The sequence below is a fragment of the Cryptomeria japonica genome, chromosome 11, assembly GCF_030272615.1.
Source record: "Cryptomeria japonica chromosome 11, Sugi_1.0, whole genome shotgun sequence".
Classification (NCBI taxonomy): Eukaryota; Viridiplantae; Streptophyta; class Pinopsida; order Cupressales; family Cupressaceae; genus Cryptomeria; species Cryptomeria japonica.
In genome coordinates this window covers 52,096,362-52,119,318 of record NC_081415.1, presented here as the reverse complement: position 1 = coordinate 52,119,318, position 22,957 = coordinate 52,096,362, and the positions used below count along the sequence as shown (strand labels likewise).

General features: G+C 35.6%; 2 protein-coding genes across 5 annotated transcripts in view; one reads left to right on the top strand and one right to left on the bottom strand.

The window, feature by feature from the left end:
* Positions 1 to 10,329: 10,329 nt before the first annotated feature.
* Positions 10,330 to 11,219, top strand: LOC131051337 (uncharacterized). Its single transcript, XM_057985804.1, has 3 exons — positions 10,330 to 10,438; positions 10,582 to 10,762; positions 10,898 to 11,219. Exons 1-3 carry the CDS (start codon positions 10,330 to 10,332, stop codon positions 11,217 to 11,219), a joined length of 612 nt encoding a protein of 203 aa, XP_057841787.1.
* Positions 11,220 to 17,413: 6,194 nt separating this feature from the next.
* Positions 17,414 to 22,957, bottom strand: part of LOC131051394 (uncharacterized) — an 84,428-nt gene continuing 78,884 nt past the window's right edge. For all 4 annotated transcript variants that reach the window (XM_057985900.2, XM_057985903.2, XM_057985904.2 and 1 more), the window contains one exon: positions 17,414 to 18,120. The gene's annotated coding sequence lies outside the window, so the exon portion shown is untranslated. The remainder of the gene's footprint in view (positions 18,121 to 22,957) is intronic.

Genomic DNA, 22,957 nt, shown 5'->3' with positions numbered 1-22,957 from the left:
TTTAGAAGATTTGCATAATTTATTGAATTTGATAACTAAAGAAGTAGATAATTATATTCAACATAGTTCAAAAGGGTGGGTTGGAATGCAAAAAAGTTAAATGTTAATTTATTTGTCATCATTTTCAGATGACTTGAACTTGTTGGATACAAAAATGACACATGCAAAAAACATTGAATTTGGCCTTTAAAACACATCTGACCCTCTAATTTTCCTCATCATCAACATTCGCTTCGCCTTCAATAATTGGAAGCAATTGAATAAGTAAATTATACTATTTTATTCTACTTATACTATTAAAAATGTTGAGTACAACAACACAATCACCTTGTGCAACAATGTCATCTTTGTTGTCCAAGGTGTTTATGTTATTGTAGAAGTAAACTTTGATGTGCAAAATGTTTAACAGTTGTTGTATAAGCCAACTGCTAAGTAGTACAATTAATGTTTGTGTTTTTTTAATTTTATCAATTGTATTTTATTGAGGGTAAAATAAATTTTGAAGCAACTCCAAAACCCTATACAAAAAGTTGACTAACGAGATAGCCATGATAAACAACTTATAACTATCCATAGCCAATCAACAACAAAATGTCAGCTAACATACAAGTAATATTGAACCAATCATGTAGCAATAGAAAAGGAAAGACAATGGCACATTTACATTTTCTTCAAATTTTTGGCTACCTCGAGCTCTTGCTAATAGATTTTTTTCTAGATATCAGTAAAACTAATCAAGTCTCTCTTCTTTCCTTCAAAGTTTTTCTTTTTGTTCCCTTGGTTTCGAAAGCTAGACCCAACATGCTCATTGTTCTTCTATTTCCCTTGGTAATTCATTCTGCTTGAAGGTTTTTTGATTTCTTAGAGAGAATGCATATCCCCACTTTATTGTTCTAGATCAAATGACTAACTTTAACCACCCTTTAGAGATTGTTCTTGATAACTGGAATGTCCTTATCCATAGCACTAGTTATTCCTTTCATCTACTTTTAGTTGTCCATATTCTTGACCTTTCAATTTAGATCATTTCTAATAGCACCCAAATCATTTGTCATTTTATCGGTATTCAAGTTGGCCCCCATCCTTTCATATTTTTCCTCCTTTGACCTGGGAATCTCAATTTTCCCTCCTAGCTTCTCCTGAATGATCTTCATTCTCATATTAATGTGGTTCATTTCCACAAAGAACCATTTAGTAATTATGTATTGGGAATTCACAACATCCCAAACAAAGTCAAGCACCTCATTAAGATTATTTGCATTAGACACCCGAAGGAAAAAAATCATGGTGAATTTAGGAGTCAAATCAAGGATGGAAGGCAAAAGGATACCCATGCCCAATTATTTCAAATTAACAGAATCAATTCCACCTTCACTATACTAATTTTCGTCATCCAAAAGTTTGAAACTCATTCCAGAAGCATCTTCACTATTGTTCTAACAAACAGTGTTGTCTTCTTTCTCCTTCCCTTTCCTCTTGTTGAAGAACTTCTCTTCATTTTAGAATTCCTTGATTTTCCTAGTCTCAAATTTACCATCATTCCTTTCATTTCATTTCCTTTGAAGAAAACCTACATTGCTTCTTCACTTGCTTTCAATCTTTGAAAAAATTTCTCTTCCATTGAAAGCCCAAGCACCTAAGCATTTAACTCCTCGTTGACAATCATATTTACCCAAACATCAAAATAGTTATGTTCTTCTAATGCTCCCCACAATTTTAGTGGTTTTAGCATCATGGCCATGGATAATTTCCATGTATTGGGTTAGCCCCCCCTCCTTCAAAACCTTCCATATTTTAAATTTCCACTGGATACTAGCACAATTGACTGGTTCGATACAATTTCTATCTCCTATGATCCTTTTCAAACTATAAACAATTCTCTACCCAAGGAACCCACACTTGTTGAAATATTTAATGTTAATCCAATTACTTCTTGCTTTCTTCTTCCTTGATCCCCACAAAATTTATCCAAACTTCCAAATCGGATGGGTAAAAGCACTCACAAAATGTGTGAGCTTATTGAGAGTCATTAACAAGATGTCATCAATAAACTCTTTTATGATGGATGTCGTCATTGGAAATAACATTTTTGGCTTGCAAAGGGATGGCATTGTAATCCTCCCAATACTTCAAACTTTCACTTGTCACACCCAAACAGCAAAACATCAGCCACCATATTTCCTTTGTGCAGCACATGAGAGAATTGTACCTCATAAAAATCTTTAGCCAGCTCAATAGAGTCACTTATAAAGGGGTTGATTGTCCAACTAAACTTTTCGGTACCTTTTAAGATAGTTAAATATGTTCAGAGCATCCCCTTCCACACAAATATTTTTGAAACCTTTAGCATTTTCTAATTTGATACTAATGCAGAGGGTGGGGCACCACTCAACAACATGTAGACATATTTCACAACAATGGCTAATATCTTTCCTCACATTCCCAAGACAAGCAACTATATTAGAACATTTCTCTCTCAAGGACAATTCCTTGGCATTTCAAGTCTTCAAATGGACATGGATTCATCATAGAATGGATTCTCAATTAGCACTTTCCCATCATTCTCCACAAACTCCAAGTTTCCCCTTCACAAGATCACTATGCCTCATAGGCTACAAACACCAATCAAGGGCTCAATGGCTCATAGGACTCCACTAGTCATGGGAACATTTTAGAACAATTAAAAATGATATGTTCCAACCCTTAACAACCCTCAAACCCACTGGTTATTCCAACTTCCATGCTTTCCACATAAACTGTCTTGATTTTTACTAGCTCTCACAAATGACAAAACGGGGCATAAATTTTGATGTTGATAAGATCTCTGCAAACTGGTTACATATTCAGATACCCTTTTGGGAATTACAAATTATATTAAAAAATTGGCTAAGGTTTTCTTTGAAACACATCAATCAAGAATAGACCGGTAATCTGCTCTTTAGGCCTAATTACAACAGAAAATTGGGGTTTTTTGGTATAGCTTTCACTATAGGATTCATATAAAAAATATAAAACCACTTTTAGATACCCATTTGGAAGTTATACAACATATCTTAAAATATTGTAACGTTACTTTGGAACATAACCCTCAAAAATGGACTGCTACGCTGGAAAAACCTAGTTTCTAAACTGGGTAACTGGAAAGATTTGACCATAAGGCAACATAAACAACCTTTCTTTTTACCTGGTAAGAACACAAAATGTCTGAAATTAAATTATCTTTCTAACCTTGTGAGTTACAGATTCTTACCATTCCATATATGGTTGTACAACATGAGATAACAGCAATAAATGCATGGAAAACAAAGAAAATGAGGTTCTTTATTCATTCCATCTTCAAAATAATCCTCACCGCCTTCCTAAACCATTAACCACGTACAAATTATTCACAAGGGGCCTATTTATAATTTTCTACACCCTTTCTAACTTCTCCAACTACCCCTTTACAACTTTGTCTCTTCAACTTCCAATTTTGTACTTTTGCAATTTTACATCTTTTCATGACAACATTTTTGACAATTTTGTAAAATATGATAATAAGAACTCACACTGACTCTCTAGATGACTTCAACATTACAAATGGTCTACAATGACCTTATTTGCTTGACAAAATAACTAACATGCCACAATTTATCAAAAGACCTTACTAGAACATGTTTGCAAAATATGATGAACTTGGTGCCCCTGCACCAGATAAAATGAAAGACAACAATAGCTTCCACGAAGTGATTTGATTGATGACCCAATGAAATTGACATCATGGCATATCTAAGCACACATCCATGTTGATGTAATATTATACCCTTTTAGTTTTTAAGTCTAATAAAAAACACCCATTTCCCCAACATTTAATATGTTTGTATAATTATATTTCGCAAATGAAGGGCATTTGGTTTAATGGCAAAGTTCATGTTGTAGACACCTAGATGGTGTTGAATTCAGATCTTCTACAATACAAAAATAAATAAGTTTTGCATGAAATCTTTTATTTTTATTTTTAATTTAAGGATTTTAGTTAAGTTACTTTGCTTTTTAGAGTCATCAAATCCAAGTCAAAATTGGGTGTGACAAGTTTTGGTTGGAAATATTTATTCAACCACACAAACCCATGACTCATCTACAAATGAATCACCTACAAACAAAACACATGTATCAAATGGAGATCAAGTAAGATAACTTTTCTCAACCTAAGAATTGTATTGATGCACAAAAGATTAATGTTACAATGAATGAATGAATCTTTACAAAAAGGATGAATGAAACCCTAAATGCAAATCCTAAAGCTAGATTAAATTAGCTAATGCTAAGTGTCATGATCCTAATGAATGAGACAACTTAAGCTATTATTGGCTTGATTTGATATAAGGAAAAGGCACCAAAGTTTAGCTTAAGTGAATTAAATAATTAAAAGACCTAATCATAGAATTAATTAGATAAGGTCTTGATTACTCCAACACACCCCTTCCTCTCCCCCATCTTAAGATTAACTTAGGGATAATCTAAAGAGTTGATGATAAATGCAAAATGTGAGCATGAATGGGTCCCGACAACAAAGGCCTAATTAAGTGCCTGTGTACAAACCAATGCAACTCATACAAATGGAGAAAAGGAGAAAAACCTAAAAGGAGAAAACCCCTCTCCAAAAGAGAGAAAAGAAACAAGAAATGACAATGTATGGAAGACTCAATGATACCCCCAAGGACTACATGCATCATTTATATACAATCAAGTATCCCCTATAGGAAGGAAAGAGAGAGACTACACAACCCCCCCATAATTTATAATGTCCTCCAAAAATGGTGAGTGCTTGAACACAAAACATAGTCTAATGCCTACAAAATTTCCTTGGGAAGAACATAAACCAAGTACAATTGCAGGAACGCTTCACATTATGGATAGGAATTGGCTTGAAGAGGAAACTAAATGTATGATGATGTCTCTAAAAACTACTCATGTTCATTAAGTCCATAGATAATGACGATATCGTAAATCAATTAAGTACATGCCCAATCACAATAGAAGGTGACAAACAAGAAACTAATGAAAACTGATTTTGAACAAGATCTAAAGACATACATTATGTGACAACGGTTATGTCATGATTGACATCAAATAGGAGAGATAAACCATCGAATATGTCCTCCAAAATTCACAATGTGAGACTCCACGAATAATGAAGCAACATCTATCAAATAGGAATCCTAATTAGGAAGACAAATAGATACGTATTGCAATGACTCACTGGTAGTACTCAATGAGTCATCAACATAAGATGAATTGTCCAGCTTAACAAGAATAAGAGTCTCAAACAATTAAGGTACAACAACTGTCTCTATAGGTAGAGAAGAAGCAACTTGAAATTTTGAAGTGTTGGCATATGATAGACCAAATGCACTCTCGAGCTAGAGTTGAATAGCATCATGTGAGACATTAGGACACCATTCATGCTCATGTTGATTACCACGCAATATTTACATTTACAACTCATACATTATTCACTCCTCAAGATACTGTCCTATTGGTACAAAAATAGATACCCTCAATACAAATGCAAACCCTTGATAACTTCTCAGGAAGGAAATATCATACCCTAGAAAACTCAACATACGTAAAGCATATCAAATAAAGTTCTCTCCCACAAACATATCTTAGTTACAAAACATCCAAGTAATCAACCAATATGTGAAAATACAAAAAATTGAAAAAATATACCTAGAAAAAAATCTAGAAGTTGTGCATTTATAGATTTGAAGAGCTCTGAATCCTTCCCAACACCGCAAGAACCATGAGAATTAGACATATTGATGAAAAGATGAGCTCAAAAGTTGAAACTGAAGATTTGACATGCACTGGATTAGAAGAAATATGGAGCTAAATCTAATGATGTCACCACCACCATTAGAAAGTGCTTGGAACCAACATTCACAATATCTTATTTACCCAAGTTCTATACTGTATGCAAAATTTATGGCCAATTTACCAAAATAGGTAAAAAAGCCAAAGAAGGGGCCATTTGATAACTATTGATGTCATCAAACAAGAATATTCTTCAAATATTTTGGTTGTTGAAAAAGTCAACTCATCTAACAAAATATTCTCATTCCTACTGCAATAGGCTTTTGAGGTCCAGAATATTATTTCTCTAAAAAACTACCTTGCATGTGACAAGGAATCGAAGAATATTCCCTAAGAAATCATTACATGAAAAGTCAACTAGATGGGCAACTAGGAAACTAAAGGTTGTGATTGTACACACTATTTTGGGTTGCAAGAAAGTTGGTGTAATGTTCCCACTTTGAAATAAAATTTAGTAATAAATAATAATAAAAAAATTAAATTAAAATATAAAAGAATATAACTAAATTTAATTAAAATTTAATTAAGTTAATGAATGGTCAAAAGACATGGAAGGAAAAGTTGTGACTCCCTCAATAATGAAATATAAAAGGGAGAAGAGAACCTCATTTGAGAGGGGGATAATTTGGAAATCAGAAGTGCACATCTGATTTAAATAAGAAGTGCAAAACTAATTATGAAAGGTTATGTCCCTTTCAAAGGGCAGAAATAATGAAGAGTTGCACTCTTTCAAAAGATGCTAATGGTGAAAGGGTGTGTCTCTTGCCAAAGGACATACATGATGAAGATGTGTGACCTCTCCCTCACATTGAGAGATATAAAGGGAAGGAATCAAAAACATCTAGTGACATCAACATCGATCAGATCATATAAGAACTGATATTAAGTTACAGGCAGTAACATCCTTGTTCTTGGTGGTATCCATGGGGATGTGTTTAATAAGTATGCTTAATATATGAAGCTTGATAACGTTAATATGCAAAATTAATAGTAATATTAATATGGACTGCAATATGTATGACGGTCATACTTAATTTCATATATATTCATAATACATAAGAAATTAGTATACTTATTGTCTAAATCATGTTATTACTGCCTGTATTTAAGAAGATGGGATTGAGATGTTGCAAAGAGGGGTAGTCTAAATCCAAGAAATAGGTTAAGTCCCAAGATAGGGTGGGGATTAGCGACTCATAAGCCTTGAGGGTATAGACCCAAGATAGGTAAGGGCTTGGATTTGTAAACTTTGAAGGAACCTATTGCATTTAGTCTCTGAGCGCTTTGGTAACATACATAGACCCTTCTCCCTTAAAACTGAAGTAGTAGTAGGGTTTGTTATCTATATTAAGAACTATAAATAATGAAATTAATCATCTAATGAGGAAAATAAATAACCACTTGTTAATAACTAATAAATTGAATAATATCAATCATTGGCTTCATGATTAGTCTCAATCAATTTTAGTATATTGAAATAGATTAATTATGTTAATCAGGTAGGGGACATTACCGTTGGGCTTGGGCTCTTTATGTTGGGTGCACGGCAATTTGGAATTTGGGAAATTTTTTACAATTAGCTTTTTTTTTAAAGCAACATTGAGATTTTAGTGGAAGCTTTTTTCAAGAAAAAAAGTTGAAAAAAAAAAGTAGAGATTCGATTTTTTTTCTATTTGAAGCTTAATGGGCCTTATATTTTTGGATTTTCTGGGGAAAATAAAGGCCAAAACCCAAAAAAAAAAATTATTTTGAGGAAACTTTTGAAAACATGTTGTACCTACACATAGATCGAGAAATTGCAACAAGTTGGCATATATCTCAATGCATCCCTCCAAACAAAATTTGTTTTTTCTTCTTTTCAAATTTTGGCAAATAGACAGTTGATCTTTATAGTTTTGGTCATTTTGAGGATGATGGTGAGACCAGGTTGAACCCAAAGTGCATTGAACGATTACTCAAAGTTGAATCTCTAGAAATTTGTATAGGAACTTAACAAATCTAGAGTTGGGATACATGTGGGAGTTATTTGTTCAACCCCAAAAGCCCATGAAACACCTACAATCAAAAAATCTATCACAAATAGAGATAAAGCAAGATAGCTTTGCTCAACAACATGAGAATATTATTGATGCACAAAATATTAATGTTACATTCAATGAATGGATCCTTATAAAAAACATGAATGAAACCCTAGATATAAACCATATAAATTAGCTAATGTCAAGTGTCACAATAAAAATGAATGAAACAACTTAAACTATTATTAGCTTAATCTAATAAAAAGAATAAACACCTTAGTTTAAATAAATAAATAAATATTAAAAGATCTATTTATAGAATTAATTAGATAATGTCCTAATTACTCCAACAATTTTGATAAATCATGAGTTGTTGAAGTTCGGTTTGTGGCATTGTATAAATACCAAAATTTCTTCTACACTATCTCTCAATCAATCACTATAATGTTGCTCTACAATTGAAAAAATAGTTAAAACACAATGTCACGCTTTGGTAAGGATTTTGTTTCATGTTACATCCCCCAATATTTCATTTAATTTCACTTGTTCTATGTGACTTTCAGCGTCGAAGCTCATTATAGTAGAAGATCCAAGTTGCAGAAGGAGAAAGAGATTTAACAGTCATAGTATTCCATTTGGGTTTGTTTAGGCTTTGCATACTTTTGCTATCTATCTGTGGGTCCCATAGGTTGTTTGGCCTCGTGGACGTTATTAAAAACATTCATTCAATCATATGAAGTGAATGCACATGATTGTCTTTTGTTGCTTAGTTTCAAGTAAGTCTCAAAACTTGAAGAATTGAGACAATAATTGCCTAACTATATAAAGTATTAGAGTTTATGTAACAAAATTGTCTTGTGGCGCCCAGGAAGAAACAATAAGCAAGATCCAAAGGAAGGTGGGCAAAGTTAAAAGATATAAACAATAAACATTTGTTCATACAAGATTGTAGAGAATAGGAAACAACTAGAGAGGGCAAATCATCTCATAAGGAATCTGTTAAAGGATTTGATGGGGAAAACTAAGGCAAAGTAATTGTTTTACATCAGGAAAATCTATTTTCAACCAAAACACAAGAATTGGGTAATAATTTTTTTGGTGAAAGGATGATAACGGTATTTCGCCATGTGGGAAAATCTCTACGGATGATGCCTCCCAAATAAAAAGAAACATAATTAATTTGAAACATCCAAACAAGCCAGGAAATATTCAATTCATCTGAAGTTTCACTATTTGTTTAAAATGTTTTCGCTTATACCACAAATTAAACCCTAGTTTTTTATACTATTCCTTCTTAAGGCACCTTAGATTTCTTAATAGCTTTTTTGTTACACTACTTTGTGTAATGTCCCCACTTTGAAATGGAATTTACTAATAAATAATAATAATATTAAAATACAAAAGAATAAAATTAAAATATGAAATATAAAATAGTATAATTAAATATAATTAAGTTAATGAATGGTCAAAAGACATGGAAGAAAAAGTTGTGACTCAAAACCTCATTTGAGAATGGGATAATTTGGGGTAATCAGAAGTGCAAATCTGACTTAAATAAGAAGTGCAGATCTGATTGTGAAAGGTCGTGTCCCTTTCAATGGGCAGAAATAATGAAGAGTTGCACTTTTTCAAAGGGTGCTAATGGTCAAAGGGTGTGTTTCTTGCCAAAGGGCATACATTATGAAGAGTTGTGACCTCTCCTTCACATTGAGAGATATGCAGGAAAGGAATCAAAAACCTCCAATGAGAGCACCATCAATCAGATCAAATCAGAACTATTATTAATTTACGAGCACTAACATCTTTGTTCTCGGCGGTATGCATGGGGATGAGCTGAATATGTATTCTTAATATATGAAGCTTGATAATGTTCTTATGCAGAATTTAATAGTAATATTAATATAGACTACAATATGTAAGACAAAATACAAGCAAGGATCATATTCTCTTCATCTTCGGCTTGAGGAGAATCCTCTGGAAAAAAAGCCGAATAGTACTGAGTAGCCTCCCAAGATAAAGTCTGTAGAGAAGATAATTGAATACCTTCAAAATTAACTAAAGAGGAAATATAACTCTTATTCCAACAAGCCTGAACAGAATTATGAAAAAAAGTTGTGTTCTTATTGCCTTCTTGAAGCCAATCAATCTGAGCCTTTTGTTTCCAACAAATCTCCTCATGAAGTTTCCACTCTAACTCTCTCATGACCTGGGATTCAGCCCTGCCTAAGGCATCCGAGAAACCAAAATCCTGAATTTGGCGAGTGATAACATCAAGGCGTGTCTGAACAATCATGTGCATGGCATGGAGGTTACCAAAACTTGTCCTATTCCATCGTTTAAGCTCAAATTTCACAAATTGTAGTTTCTTAACAAAGGAATACATAGCAGTACCATAAGCAAGGCCGCCATCTTTCCACCTCCGATCTCTTTGTCTGAATTGGAAGATGTTTTCGGGATGCGTAAGGGCAAAGCTCCAGGTTCTGATGGTTTTCCTATAGAATTTTTTCAGGAATTTTGGGATATTATTAATTTGGATTTTTTGGAGGTGGTCCGGGAATCTCTTGGTAGTAAACAAATATGCTCTAAGCCTTGAATTCTACTTTTCTTGTCCTTATTCCTAAAAACGAAGGTGCCAATCAATTGGATTTTTTTCAGCTCATTGCTCTTTTTAATGTGGTGTATAAAATCATTACTAAATTGATTGCAGAGAGGCTCAAAATCTGCCTCCCTTCTTTGATTTCAGAGGAGCAAGGGGGTTTTGTGGCAAGAAGGCAAATTTTGGATGGGGTGGTGGTTGCTTCTGAAGCCATTCGTTCCGTGGCAACTTCTAAGGAGAAATCTATGTTTATTAAACTGGATATGGCTAAGGCTTATGATAGAGTTAAGTGGCATTTTTTGCAAAGAATTCTCCTCGCCTTTGGCTTTTGTTCTGAATGGGTCAGTTGAACGATGAGTTGTGTGATCACATCATCATTCTCGGTTATTATTATTGGTGAGCCTTTTGTGTTGTTTGGTTCTTCCAGGGGCCTTCGCCAAGGGGATCCTCTGTCCTCCTATTCGTTTATTATTATGGCTGACAGCCTTGGTAGATTTCTGAAGTCTCAAGTTTCCCATGGCATAATTCAGGGGTGGAGTTGGGGTAATGGGCTGTCGAGGTTTTCCCATCTCCAGTTTTTGGATGATACCGCTCTTATGGGGATTGCTCACCTTCGGGAACCTGATTCATTTACGCAGGTGTTGGATATCTATTTAGCTACTTCAAGCCAAAAAGTCAATGAGCATAAATCTTTTATTTTCTTTTTCAACACTCCAGAACCTTTCAGAAAAGGATTGCTAATATTTTGAGATTTCAAATAGGTTCTCTACGCTTGATCTACCTAAGTATTCCTCTTGTTGTTGGTAGGCAACTTAGACCATTTTAAGTACCAAAATTGTCTTGTGGCGCCCAGGAAGAAACAATAAGCAAGATCCAAAGGAAGGTGGGCAAAGTTAAAAGATATAAACAATAAACATTTGTTTATACAAGATTGTAGAGAATAGGAAACAACTAGAGAGGGCAAATCATCTCGCAAGGAATCTGTTAAAGGATTTGATGGGGAAAACTAAGGCAAAGTAATTGTTTTACATCAGGAAAATCTATTTTCAACCAAAACACAAGAATTGGGTAATAATTTTTTTGGTGAAAGGATGATAACGGTATTTCGCCATGTGGGAAAATCTCTACGGATGATGCCTCCCAAATCAAAAGAAACATAATTAATTTGAAACGTCCAGACAAGCCAGGAAATATTCAATTCATCTGAAGTTTCACTATTTGTTTAAAATGTTTTCGCTTATACCACAAATTAAACCCTAGTTTTTTATACTATTCCTTCTTAAGGCACCTTAGATTTCTTAATAGCTTTTTTGTTACACTACTTTGTGTAATGTCCCCACTTTGAAATGGAATTTACTAATAAATAATAATATTATTAAAATACAAAAGAATAAAATTAAAATATGAAATATAAAATAGTATAATTAAATATAATTAAGTTAATGAATGGTCAAAAGACATGGAAGAAAAAGTTGTGACTCCCTCAAAACCTCATTGAGAATGGGATAATTTGGGGTAATCAGGAGTGCAAATTTGACTTAAATAAGAAGTGCAGATCTGATTGTGAAAGGTCGTGTCCCTTTCAATGGGTAGAAATAATGAAGAGTTGCACTTTTTCAAAGGGTGCTAATGGTCAAAGGGTGTGTTTCTTGCCAAAGGGCATACATTATGAAGAGTTGTGACCTCTCCTTCACATTGAGAGATATGCAGGAAAGGAATCAAAAGCCTCCAATGAGAGCACCATCAATCAGATCAGATCAGAACTATTATTAAGTTACGAGCACTAACATCTTTGTTCTCGGCGGTATGCATGGGGATGAGCTGAATATGTATTCTTAATATATGAAGCTTGATAATGTTCTTATGCAGAATTTAATAGTAATATTAATATAGACTACAATATGTAAGACAAAATACAAGCAAGGATCATATTCTCTTCATCTTCGGCATGAGGAGAATCCTCTGGAAAAAAAGTCGAATAGTACTGAGTAGCCTCCCAAGATAAAGTCTGTAGAGAAGATAATTGAATACCTTCAAAATTAACTAAAGAGGAAATATAACTCTTATTCCAACGAGGCTGAACAGAATTATGAAAAAAAGTTGTGTTCTTATTGCCTTCTTGAAGCCAATCAATCTGAGCCTTTTGTTTCCAACAAATCTCCTCATGAAGTTTCCACTCTAACTCTCTCATGACCTGGGATTCAGCCCTGCCTAAGGCATCCAAGAAACCAAAATCCTGAATTTGGCGAGTGATAACATCAAGGCGTGTCTGAACAATCATGTGCATGGCATGGAGGTTACCAAAACTTGTCCTATTCCATCGTTTAAGCTCAAATTTCACAAATTGCAGTTTCTTAACAAAGGAATACATAGCAGTACCATAAGCAGGGCCGCCATCTTTCCACCTCCGATCTCTTTGTCTGAATTGGAAGATGTTGTTTTCGGGATGCGTAAGGGCAAAGCTCCAGGTTCTGATGGTTTTCCTATAGAATTTTTTCAGGAATTTTGGGATATTATTAATTTGGATTTTTTGGAGGTGGTCCGGGAATCTCTTGGTAGTAAACAAATATGCTCTAAGCCTTGAATTCTACTTTTCTTGTCCTTATTCCTAAAAACGAAGGTGCCAATCAGTTGGATTTTTTTCAGCTCATTGCTCTTTTTAATGTGGTGTATAAAATCATTACTAAATTGATTGCAGAGAGGCTCAAAATCTGCCTCCCTTCTTTGATTTCAGAGGAGCAAGGGGGTTTTGTGGCAAGAAGGCAAATTTTGGATGGGGTGGTGGTTGTTTCTGTAGCCATTCATTCTGTGGCAACTTCTAAGGAGAAATCTATGTTTATTAAACTGGATATGGCTAAGGCCTATGATAGAGTTAAGTGGCATTTTTTGCAAAAAATTCTTCTCGCCTTTGGCTTTTGTTCTGAATGGGTCAGTTGGACGATGAGTTGTGTGATCACATCATCATTCTCGGTTATTATTAATGGTGAGCCTTTTGTGTTGTTTGGTGCTTCGAGGGGCCTTCGCCAAGGGGATCCTCTGTCCTCCTATTTGTTTATTATTATGGCTGACAGCCTTGGTAGATTTCTCAAGTCTCAAGTTTCCCATGGCATAATTCAGGGGTGGAGTTGGGGTAATGGGTTGTCGACGTTTTCCCATCTCCAGTTTTTGGATGATATCGCTCTTATGGGGATTGCTCACCTTCAGGAAGTTGATTTATTTACGTAGGTGTTGGATATCTATTTAAGCTACTTCAAGCCAAAAAGTCAATGAGCATAAATCTTTTATTTTCTTTTTTAACACTCCAGAACCTTTCAGAAAATGATTGCTAATATTTTGAGATTTCAAATAGGTTCTCTGTGCTTGATCTACCTAAGTATTCCTCTTGTTATTGGTAGGCAACTTAGACCATTTTGGCAAGACTTGCTTGATAAGTTGCAAAGGAAGGTTCATCATTGGACTCATTGTTCGCTTTTCACTGCTACTAGGGTGACTCTTCTTCAATCGGTGATACTGGCTCTTCCTATCTACAGGAGTTTTGTTCAGACGGCTCCTATGTATTTCCTTAAGGAATTTGATGCTCTCTCACGTCAATTCCTTTGGAGTGGTAATTTGCAGATTTCTAAGTGGAGTCTAGTTAAGTGAGAGTTTGTCTGTAGGCCAAAGAAGGAGGGGGACCTTTGTCTTCGTCTTGTTGTCTTGAATGGGCAAGCTCTCACGGCCAAGTTATATTGGTGTTGGTGTACTAGTCAGCATCATGTCTAGGCTCGTATTTTCACACATAAGTATCTAAAAGGGGTTAATTTCTTGGATGTTCCTCGTTATCTGTTGGAGGGAAGGGCTTCTATGATTTGGCACACTCTAAAGACTAGGGCTCACCTAATTAAGAGTGGTCCATTTTGGATTTGTAATAAGGGCTCTGAAACTCTTTTTGGGTTGGATTATTGGGATGGCAATCCCCCTATTCTTTCTTTGTATCCACATCTTCAATCCCTTTGTGATAGTTTTTCTGTTGTTGGTTGGGATAAGGTGGAGTTTTTTAAGATTGCTCGGAATTTAGGACTGGTAGTTGGTCGTAGATGGAGGGATCCTTGTAAATGGCTGCCAGGTGGTTCAGATGAAGACCAGGAAGAGTTCTCTCATATTCTCGTTGCTCGTGTTTGTAACTCCTTGGAGGGACAGGATGTTCTTGCCTAGGGAAATTATTCTTCTGGTAAGTTTTATGTTTTTGCAAGGTATATGGAGCTTGATAGATAGATGTTTGGTGGCTTTGAGGTGCCTTGGCGGAAGCAGATGTGGAACAAGTTTTCTTGGCCCAAATGCAACTTCTTCATGTGGCTGGTGGTTCAAAACCGATGTCTTACTTGGGATATCATGCACAAGCAGAGCTTATTGGGTCCCTCGATGTGTGTTTTGTGTCAAAATAGTGAGTGTGTTTCTCATCTTTTTTTTCAATGCTCTTTCTCCAAGGAGATCTGGCACTTCTGGAGGGGTGTTTGGAATCAGGCCCACTGGCATGTGTTTCTTTGGCCGAGTTTTGGGATCATTGGAATAAAGCTCCTGCTAAGACTTATTTTCTTCGAGTTGTCTGGTCTCTAGGTCCTACCTTTATTATTTTGCATATTTGGTTGGAGAGGAATCATAGGATTTTTCAAGATGCTTGTATGGTTGCTAAACACTTGTGGTGAAAAATTATTCATTCTCTTCATGAGACAATTTTGGCAAAGTGTGACTTGGTTGGAGGTGTGGATCCTAGAGATGTTGCTATTTGCAATTGTCTTAATTTTCCTCTTCAGGGAAGTGCTCTGATGCGTGTTGGACAAGTCATGTGGAATATATGTAGACACCCTTTGCAGAAGGTAAATAAGGAGGGTCATTGGACCCCTCCTCAAGGAATTTTGAAAATTAACACTGATGATTCTTCACGAGGGAATCCTGATCATGTTGGTATTAGTGGGGTTGGTCGTGATAGTTTTGGTGTTTACTTTTTCTATTTATAAAGGTATTCATACTAATAATTTAATGGAGGCTCTTGCCATCTTGTATGTTGTGGAGCATTGTTGTAGTCTTGGTTGGCATAGGATTATTTGTGAATGTGATTCTCAACTAGTGGTGACTTTGTTGAATGGTCAACGACTTGATGATGTTAGTTGGCACTTAGTTGGGGTTATTAAATAGATTCTTTTGTTATGTGGCTCTTTGGATTCCATTTCTTTTTGTTATATTCCTAGGGAGTGAAATGGCGTTGCAGATTGTCTAGCCAAATGGGCTTCTAATCACATGCAGAATTTGAATATTGTGGATTGGGGACAGATGCCTTCGGCTCTGTCTCATATGTTAGATAATTCAGTGGAAAATGATATGTTGGTGTAATGTTTTGTATCCCTTTTTGTGATTGAATAAATTTGTACCCCTCTTTTTAGTTCAATATGTATGACAATTTAATAATACCTTTCTATCACTAATTGTTCATATGACAATTAAGTAAAGTATATGATGGAGTCTCTAATACCTTTCAATCTCACCATCCAATTATGGAGGGAGAATACAAGGAAGCAACAGCACTAGGCTCCAGCACGTACGCCAACCCCAAGTGTGGGCCAAGAGGCCAAGTTGATAAGGCCTTTGGTGTCTTGGGCTTGTTGGAGAGGGATAGACTTGAGGCGCCTTGGGTGATTCTCCTTAAGCTCCATAATGGGAGGTGTAGGGAGAGAAAAGGTTGTTGAATCCTTCTTATATGCAATATATAAGAATGCTGAATATAGTCTACCAAGGCATAATGGAAATGTTGACTAATTTGTCATGCAAGGTCTAGACCAAGCTTAGCTGACAATAGTGTTCCTCTATTGTAATCACAATGCACTGAAATTGTGATTCAAGGTCAGAATATAAGAGGGTCCCATTAGGGTACATTACACTTTGCTCCAAAATACCCAAATAAGCTCTCTTTCAAATCCACTACTTGTCACCACGCACTGTATTCACTTTTGTCAGAGAACATCATTTCCTCTTGGTGATCTGATCTGGTCGTGTGGCACAGATTAAATTAATTGTGTTTAGAGCTTTTAAGCACTTCACCATCCCCTGCAACATACCTTCAGTCTAGAAGTGTTGTCATGTTTTGTTTTTTTAATGTTGCTGCCACTGCTGCTATGCACAGGCTATTGCGATTATCTAAAATAAAAAATAGTAATAAATAAATGACAGATCTTAAAATCCTCACAGAAAACTCTGTACAATTTGTATAGATTTGACACAATTTTTCAATGCTTCAGGGCAAAGACATCAAGACAAAGCTCAGCTTAATGTTGCTCTGTTATCAAACGATGGACAAAATCACACACACAAGTAGATTAATTTTCATTATACATGAAAACAATTTAAACAAAGAGCTCGATCATATTTTCTAAGATTCAAAGCTAACTATCTCACTGCTCATCTCTCCAACAAATCTTATGCTTAGTGATTATTACAATTATAGTGATCACTCAACAAACATATTTACACCAACTTTATTATCTGAAGTTGGATTTCAGTTTTCTACCAATGCTGGGTTTCAGGACCAAATGAAATGCTATTAGATTTATGGGACAGTTCAGACAAAGTTGCACAGAGAAAACTAAAATTAAACTCAGTTATCCATGGTTTTGGGCAAACAAGATATATATTGCTTATTACTTTGGTGATTTATCTTCTTTTCTCGCTTGTTTTTGTTAATGCATCTTGCTAGTTGTGTAGGCACAGAGTCCATACATTGAACATTGTGGAGGTTGTAAGTTTCAAGCCGCAAAATAGATGTTTTATCATTTATGTTCATAATATACAAATCATCAAATGAACTCAATTGCTTCATGTGAATGGAATATATATTGTGATATGATTTAATTAATTTATGAATTAACAACCTAAAAGCACAATCATTAATTAGAGGAAAGTTCTCATTCAATGAGGCAAATCATTTCATATTTTATATCATGGCCAAATATTGTAGTACAAATCTGTGGACCACATAATGTGGTACTCTAAAATTACATACTGCCTAGGACGTTCCGATCCTTGGCTATTTTTCAATTACATACATGTTTCTTGCACCACCACCTTTTTATTCACATTTTATTCGTCTCACTCTTCTATGGCTTCACAGGCATCATCTTCATCTGGATTTGAATCTGCATACTTGTCTTTCTTGGCCACCATTCTTGATCTTCATTTCTAATAAGCAAAAAACTGGTTACATTCTATTTACAGTTGTCAATTAATAATCCTCTTGTACAGCAACCATGTTTCCATCATTCCCTGCATTCCACTTCTCAGTTAATCCCAACAGGAATGTTTACTTTCATAACCTCTTGTAACTGACAAGTCTTCTACAAAACCCATCAGATCACGTCATGGAAATAACTGGTCAGACTGAGACATCATAAAAAAATGCTTGGTTTTGATAAAGGGATCAAAGAAACACTTATCCAGCAAACAACAAAAAAAGGCTTTCCTAACTCCTCAGCATGACATCAATCTATCTTTTTTCTTAGTCATAACCCATCATGTTTATTGTAGACATTTTCCACTCAGCTGAAGAACCCATATCTCCCATGCACATCATTTAGTAGTCGCTCTGCACGATTTTGCCTTGACATTGTATTGTCTATGTACCTGCACAAATGAATTATTGCTCATAAAACCAAAGTAGATAAATCCCTTGCTAGATAAACTCTTCAAATGTCACCATTACAACTAGCTGCTCACTTCTTTAGCAAATTACAAGACCTAGGGAGGAATTAGCATTTATCATTTCTATCAATGAGATTCTAGGTCAACCATAACTTCACCCAGCCCAAAGCCAAAACATTATTTTAAGCAGAACTCTTAGAGGGACAACTTTTTTGTTTCTTTCAATGGAATGCTTGATTTTATGTTCTGTACTAAAGATGACCATATTTTTAGGTGTTTAAAACAAATCCTTCCTGAAGCTTCACTAAACATTCCTTAGATTACAAACATTGTACGATTGTCTAGTTCCTTGACACAAAAATATGAATACAGATTGAGATCTCATATAAATTAAGCTCAACGTTATTATCTCGGTATCGGTGGAACAGAAATTTAAAAAATAAGGTAGACAAATGAGCTTATGCAAAAATAACCTAAGTTGCATGCTTCTAGGTATTTCCCTTCAACTCTTTGAATGATGCAACATCAGCTAGATGTTGCAAAAAATTTAGGCCTCATTATCAAAGTAGTAAATTAAATACCTTCAAAAGCAAACCTTTATAGTTGAACTTGTAACACTAAGTCAAGCCTATCCTACTTGTGAATTCTAAAGGCTGTAATGTTAGGACAAGGTGTCATCATCCTTATAAATCCTATATCATTGTATTAATGTCCCAATTATATGTTGTAGATAAATTCACAAGGGGTTATGAAGTAATTGTAATTTGATTATACCTTGTTTCTTATTCCCTCATGTGGATGCCTAGGAAGGGAGTGATAAAAGACAATAATAAAGACAAAAAGGCGACTCTTGAACTACCCAAGTTTGGTGCCTAGGAAACGAATTAAAGGAGCGAATTAGAATGTTGTTTCACATTCCTAGGAGGGAAAACCAATGGACAAGGCATGGTGAATTCAAGGAGCAGATTTAGGTGTCCATTTTGGGCCCATAAGGCTTCTATACAACTCCATATATTGGGGTTCTTGGATGATGTATGATGTGAGGTGTTTAGAAGTACACAGAAGCAGCTACAATTGACAGTAGAAGGAAGATTTTGTCTCATGTATTTGAAGATTAATACAACCTTAGCCTCCTTCATGTGGTGTTTTTTTCTCTTAAGGGTTTATCCACGTAATTCAAATGTTATTTGTTGATTCTATAAGGTTTAATGATTTTATTATATGGCTGTTTTTTGTCATAACCATTATGTTAAGTTTGTAATCAGATTTATATGATTAGGTAATTTTAAAATTTTATTTGTACCTTGGTCACAATCTGATATCAATTGATGATGTCAATTCAATCCTTCGAATATGATTTGTATGTAAGTCACAGATCAGTTTGTAGAATTCAATCTGTTTCTTGTATATGTCACCAATCTGTTGTACGTATGTGCCACGATATGTAATATATTATCCAAATGCCTTTCAAGTTGTATTGTATGAACTTCCTTATAATTCGATTATAATTACAGATTGCTTGTTTTGTATGGAACCACCTGTAGGTAAGTATCGATCTGCACTCCTATAGTTCCTTACCATGCTAAGGAAATCATATTGTCCATAAATATGATTTCCATGGGCTTTCCTAAGGGCCGTGTCCCTTAACACGAAATGGTGGCACTAAAACAATTTGTAATGATTCATTAGTGAATCGAAACACTAACTAACAATGCAATTTACCTTAGTCATAGCCATTACTAATAATCACCGGATAGAGGAAAACAATAAGTGATTAGATCGATAACAGATAGTAATAGATGATCAATGACTAATTCAAAGACCGAAGCTATACACGTTCAACAGATATAACGATCAGTATATTCCGACCGCAGCTATATGCATTCTAACACATTAATGGTATACTACAATTAAGCTCTTTGGATGAAGTTTTTCCATGATCATAAGGGTTTAATTTCAGATTTGTAATAAGATTTTCAGATTTCTATTTGTAATAGCCACCTTTATTCCTAACATTTAATATCCGAGTTTGGCCAGTTGTGGTGCCCGTGGATGGAAAGCAAAGGTTTTTTGTACTACAATTGGATTTCTAGTGATTTTGTTTTGCACATTTGTGGGTGGAAGCCATGTCTGCATCAACTTCAATATTGAATTTGGAGAAATTCAATGGTACCAACTACGAGTTATGGAAATGTAGCGTCATAAATTGTTTACCCTAACAATTCCATGCTCTCTTTGGCACCTACTTAAGTGTGGTTTCCCTTAGTTCATTTTAAGACCATTTATGCTCTATGATATCCTAAAAATTCTCCAATGTGCACAATCCTCCTCTCCTCAACAAAGAGATTCTACATCCTTTCCTAAGGAGAAATCATCTAAGAAAGCGAAGCTTACATGTGCATATTGCAAGAAGTTAGGACATGACAAACACCATTGATACATGAAGGATATTGATATATTGAAGCATCTTCTTGAGAAGAATAGAATCAGATTGCCTTCTACAATGTCTACTTCAGCTGCTTCTTCCAAACAAGCAGAATTTGATAAGGGAAAAAGTCAAACTTCTAGGACAAGTAAAGGACAAGCTCTTTGTACTACTACAAGTCATGATTTAGGGAGATGGCTTCTAGATTCAGGAGCTTCTCATCATATGGCATCTTCACAGTCTATGTTCTCTTCATTTAAGCCTTGCAACATGCCACCGATTTTGATGGGCAATCATACATATATGAATGTAATTGGAAAGAGATCTATTGTTACTGGGGATGGCACCTTCAATGATGTGTTGTGTGTACCTCACTTGACGAACAATCTCTTTCCATCTATCAAATCACTCATGGTGCACCAAGGAAGACTGTGGAGTTCACTCCTAGTTCAGTTATCATTAGAGACTTGGAGAGTAGAGCTATCATTGCCACTGGGGTGGTGGGTCATACATCTCGGTTGTACTCCTTTTCAGACTTTGATCCTATTGATGTCTTTGCTTCTTCCAGTGATGATCACACTTCTAGTGTGGATTCCAATATTGAGGAGAACTTTGGTTACTTTAACTTGGAAGTTCTCACATCTGATCCAATTCTTGAACCTTGCATTTTATCTCCTCCTATGGATATCACATCTACGGTTGCTCCTGATGATTCTTGTGTTGCTACAATTTTGGCTTCTTAAGATTCAGTGCAGCAGGATATACATTGTCTTCCAGCTACAATTCCTTGGGATGATTACTTGACAGACATTGCAAGTTTGTTTGTGGAGTCCTACATTGCAGATTTGGGAGACATCATTGATGATATTCATCTTTTCTTTGATGGAGATGATCCTTCTTCAGTTGTTGCAAGGGACCACTCAGACCCTCTTGTTTGTTCTCTACATGATCATTCTTTCGAGTTTGATGTGATTGTGGATACTTATGTACAGCATTTGGAGGTCTCTTTATCTTTAGAGGAGACACTTGAGTCTTTGGATCATGTTCTTCATTCATCTTCACTAGATCTTGGGTTGTCTTTTTCAGTAGTGTGGCCTAGTACACCTGATTTGGAGGGAGCGACTTTCAGCATTGACATGGAGACACTTGAGCAGATTTTAGAGACTTCATACATTTTGTGATTCCTACATATGTATTCCTTTCAGGATTGGAGGAACTTCATACATACGCCTTTGGTTTTGTTTCTTCCTAACCGGAGGAACGTTGTTGGATGCTCATGGAGCAGCTTCTACATTTAGTTTGGAGCATCTACCATTGGTGCATATTTTACATTGAGGGGGACCTACATGGTCTCTCTTCTTCTCTCTTATGGGGGGGGGCAGGGGCTTTTTCCTCACATGGAGTTTTGTCCTTCTCATTCTTCTTTGAGAGTTCTTTTGTGTTTTCATCTCTCTTTTGGGAGGAGTTTTTTTCCAATTGGGTTTTCTCCGTTTGTGACAGATTGCATTTGCATTGTTCATGGGTACCTAATATGGCCTACTTGTCAGGACCATCTTGCATTGTTAGCTTTTGTGTACATTCTCCCTAAGTTGCACTTAAGGGGGAGTGTTGGTGTAATTAAGGTATTTTACCTTGGTTATTTCTCATCTAGGTCCTAATTACACATCACTTAAGCTTACTTAGGGAACGACATTGGAGTAGTTGGAGCATTTCCACTTTAGGTGGACTTATCATGTTATCTATTTATCATATCCACCTTTCGTGGTTGCACTTTTCCACCTTTGGTGGATGATCCACCTTTAGTGGTGTTATCACACTATCACTTTTCCACTTTAGGTGGGACGAGAGCTTTTCACTTTTTGTCTCATGTCATAAGATTACAACACTTTTCATAATTTTATGCACTCCTATGTTTTCACCTTGGCTATATAACCAAGGGATCTCCTATGTAATAATCAATCCAGTCGATCCATTTGTATTGCATCATTGATAAGAATACAGTTTATTCTTGTCTCATTATTTCTCTCTTGTTCTTGTGCTTTCTTTCCATTTGGCCTCTAGATCTTGGCTGGCTACCTCCATAGGCAATTCTTATGGTTAGGAAGGAAATGCATTTGGGATGAGCCAATAAGGGTTCCCCCTCTAAGTAGCCCATTCCATGTTGGATGTACTAAGGGGTCTTGCCATTTATGGGCCAAGAGGTTGAGTTGTCTTAACAAGATGCTCCGCACTCTTCAGCTTAGTTGTGGCAAATGGTTTCGAACGCCCTTTCGTATTGTCCTCGCCTATTCCCCCCATGGTTGATTGTATTAAGTGAAAAAAGCAATCATGTATGGGTTAAGGAGACATGTTTGAGGAAGCCAATATGGGTTCCCCTTCTAAGTAGCCCACCCC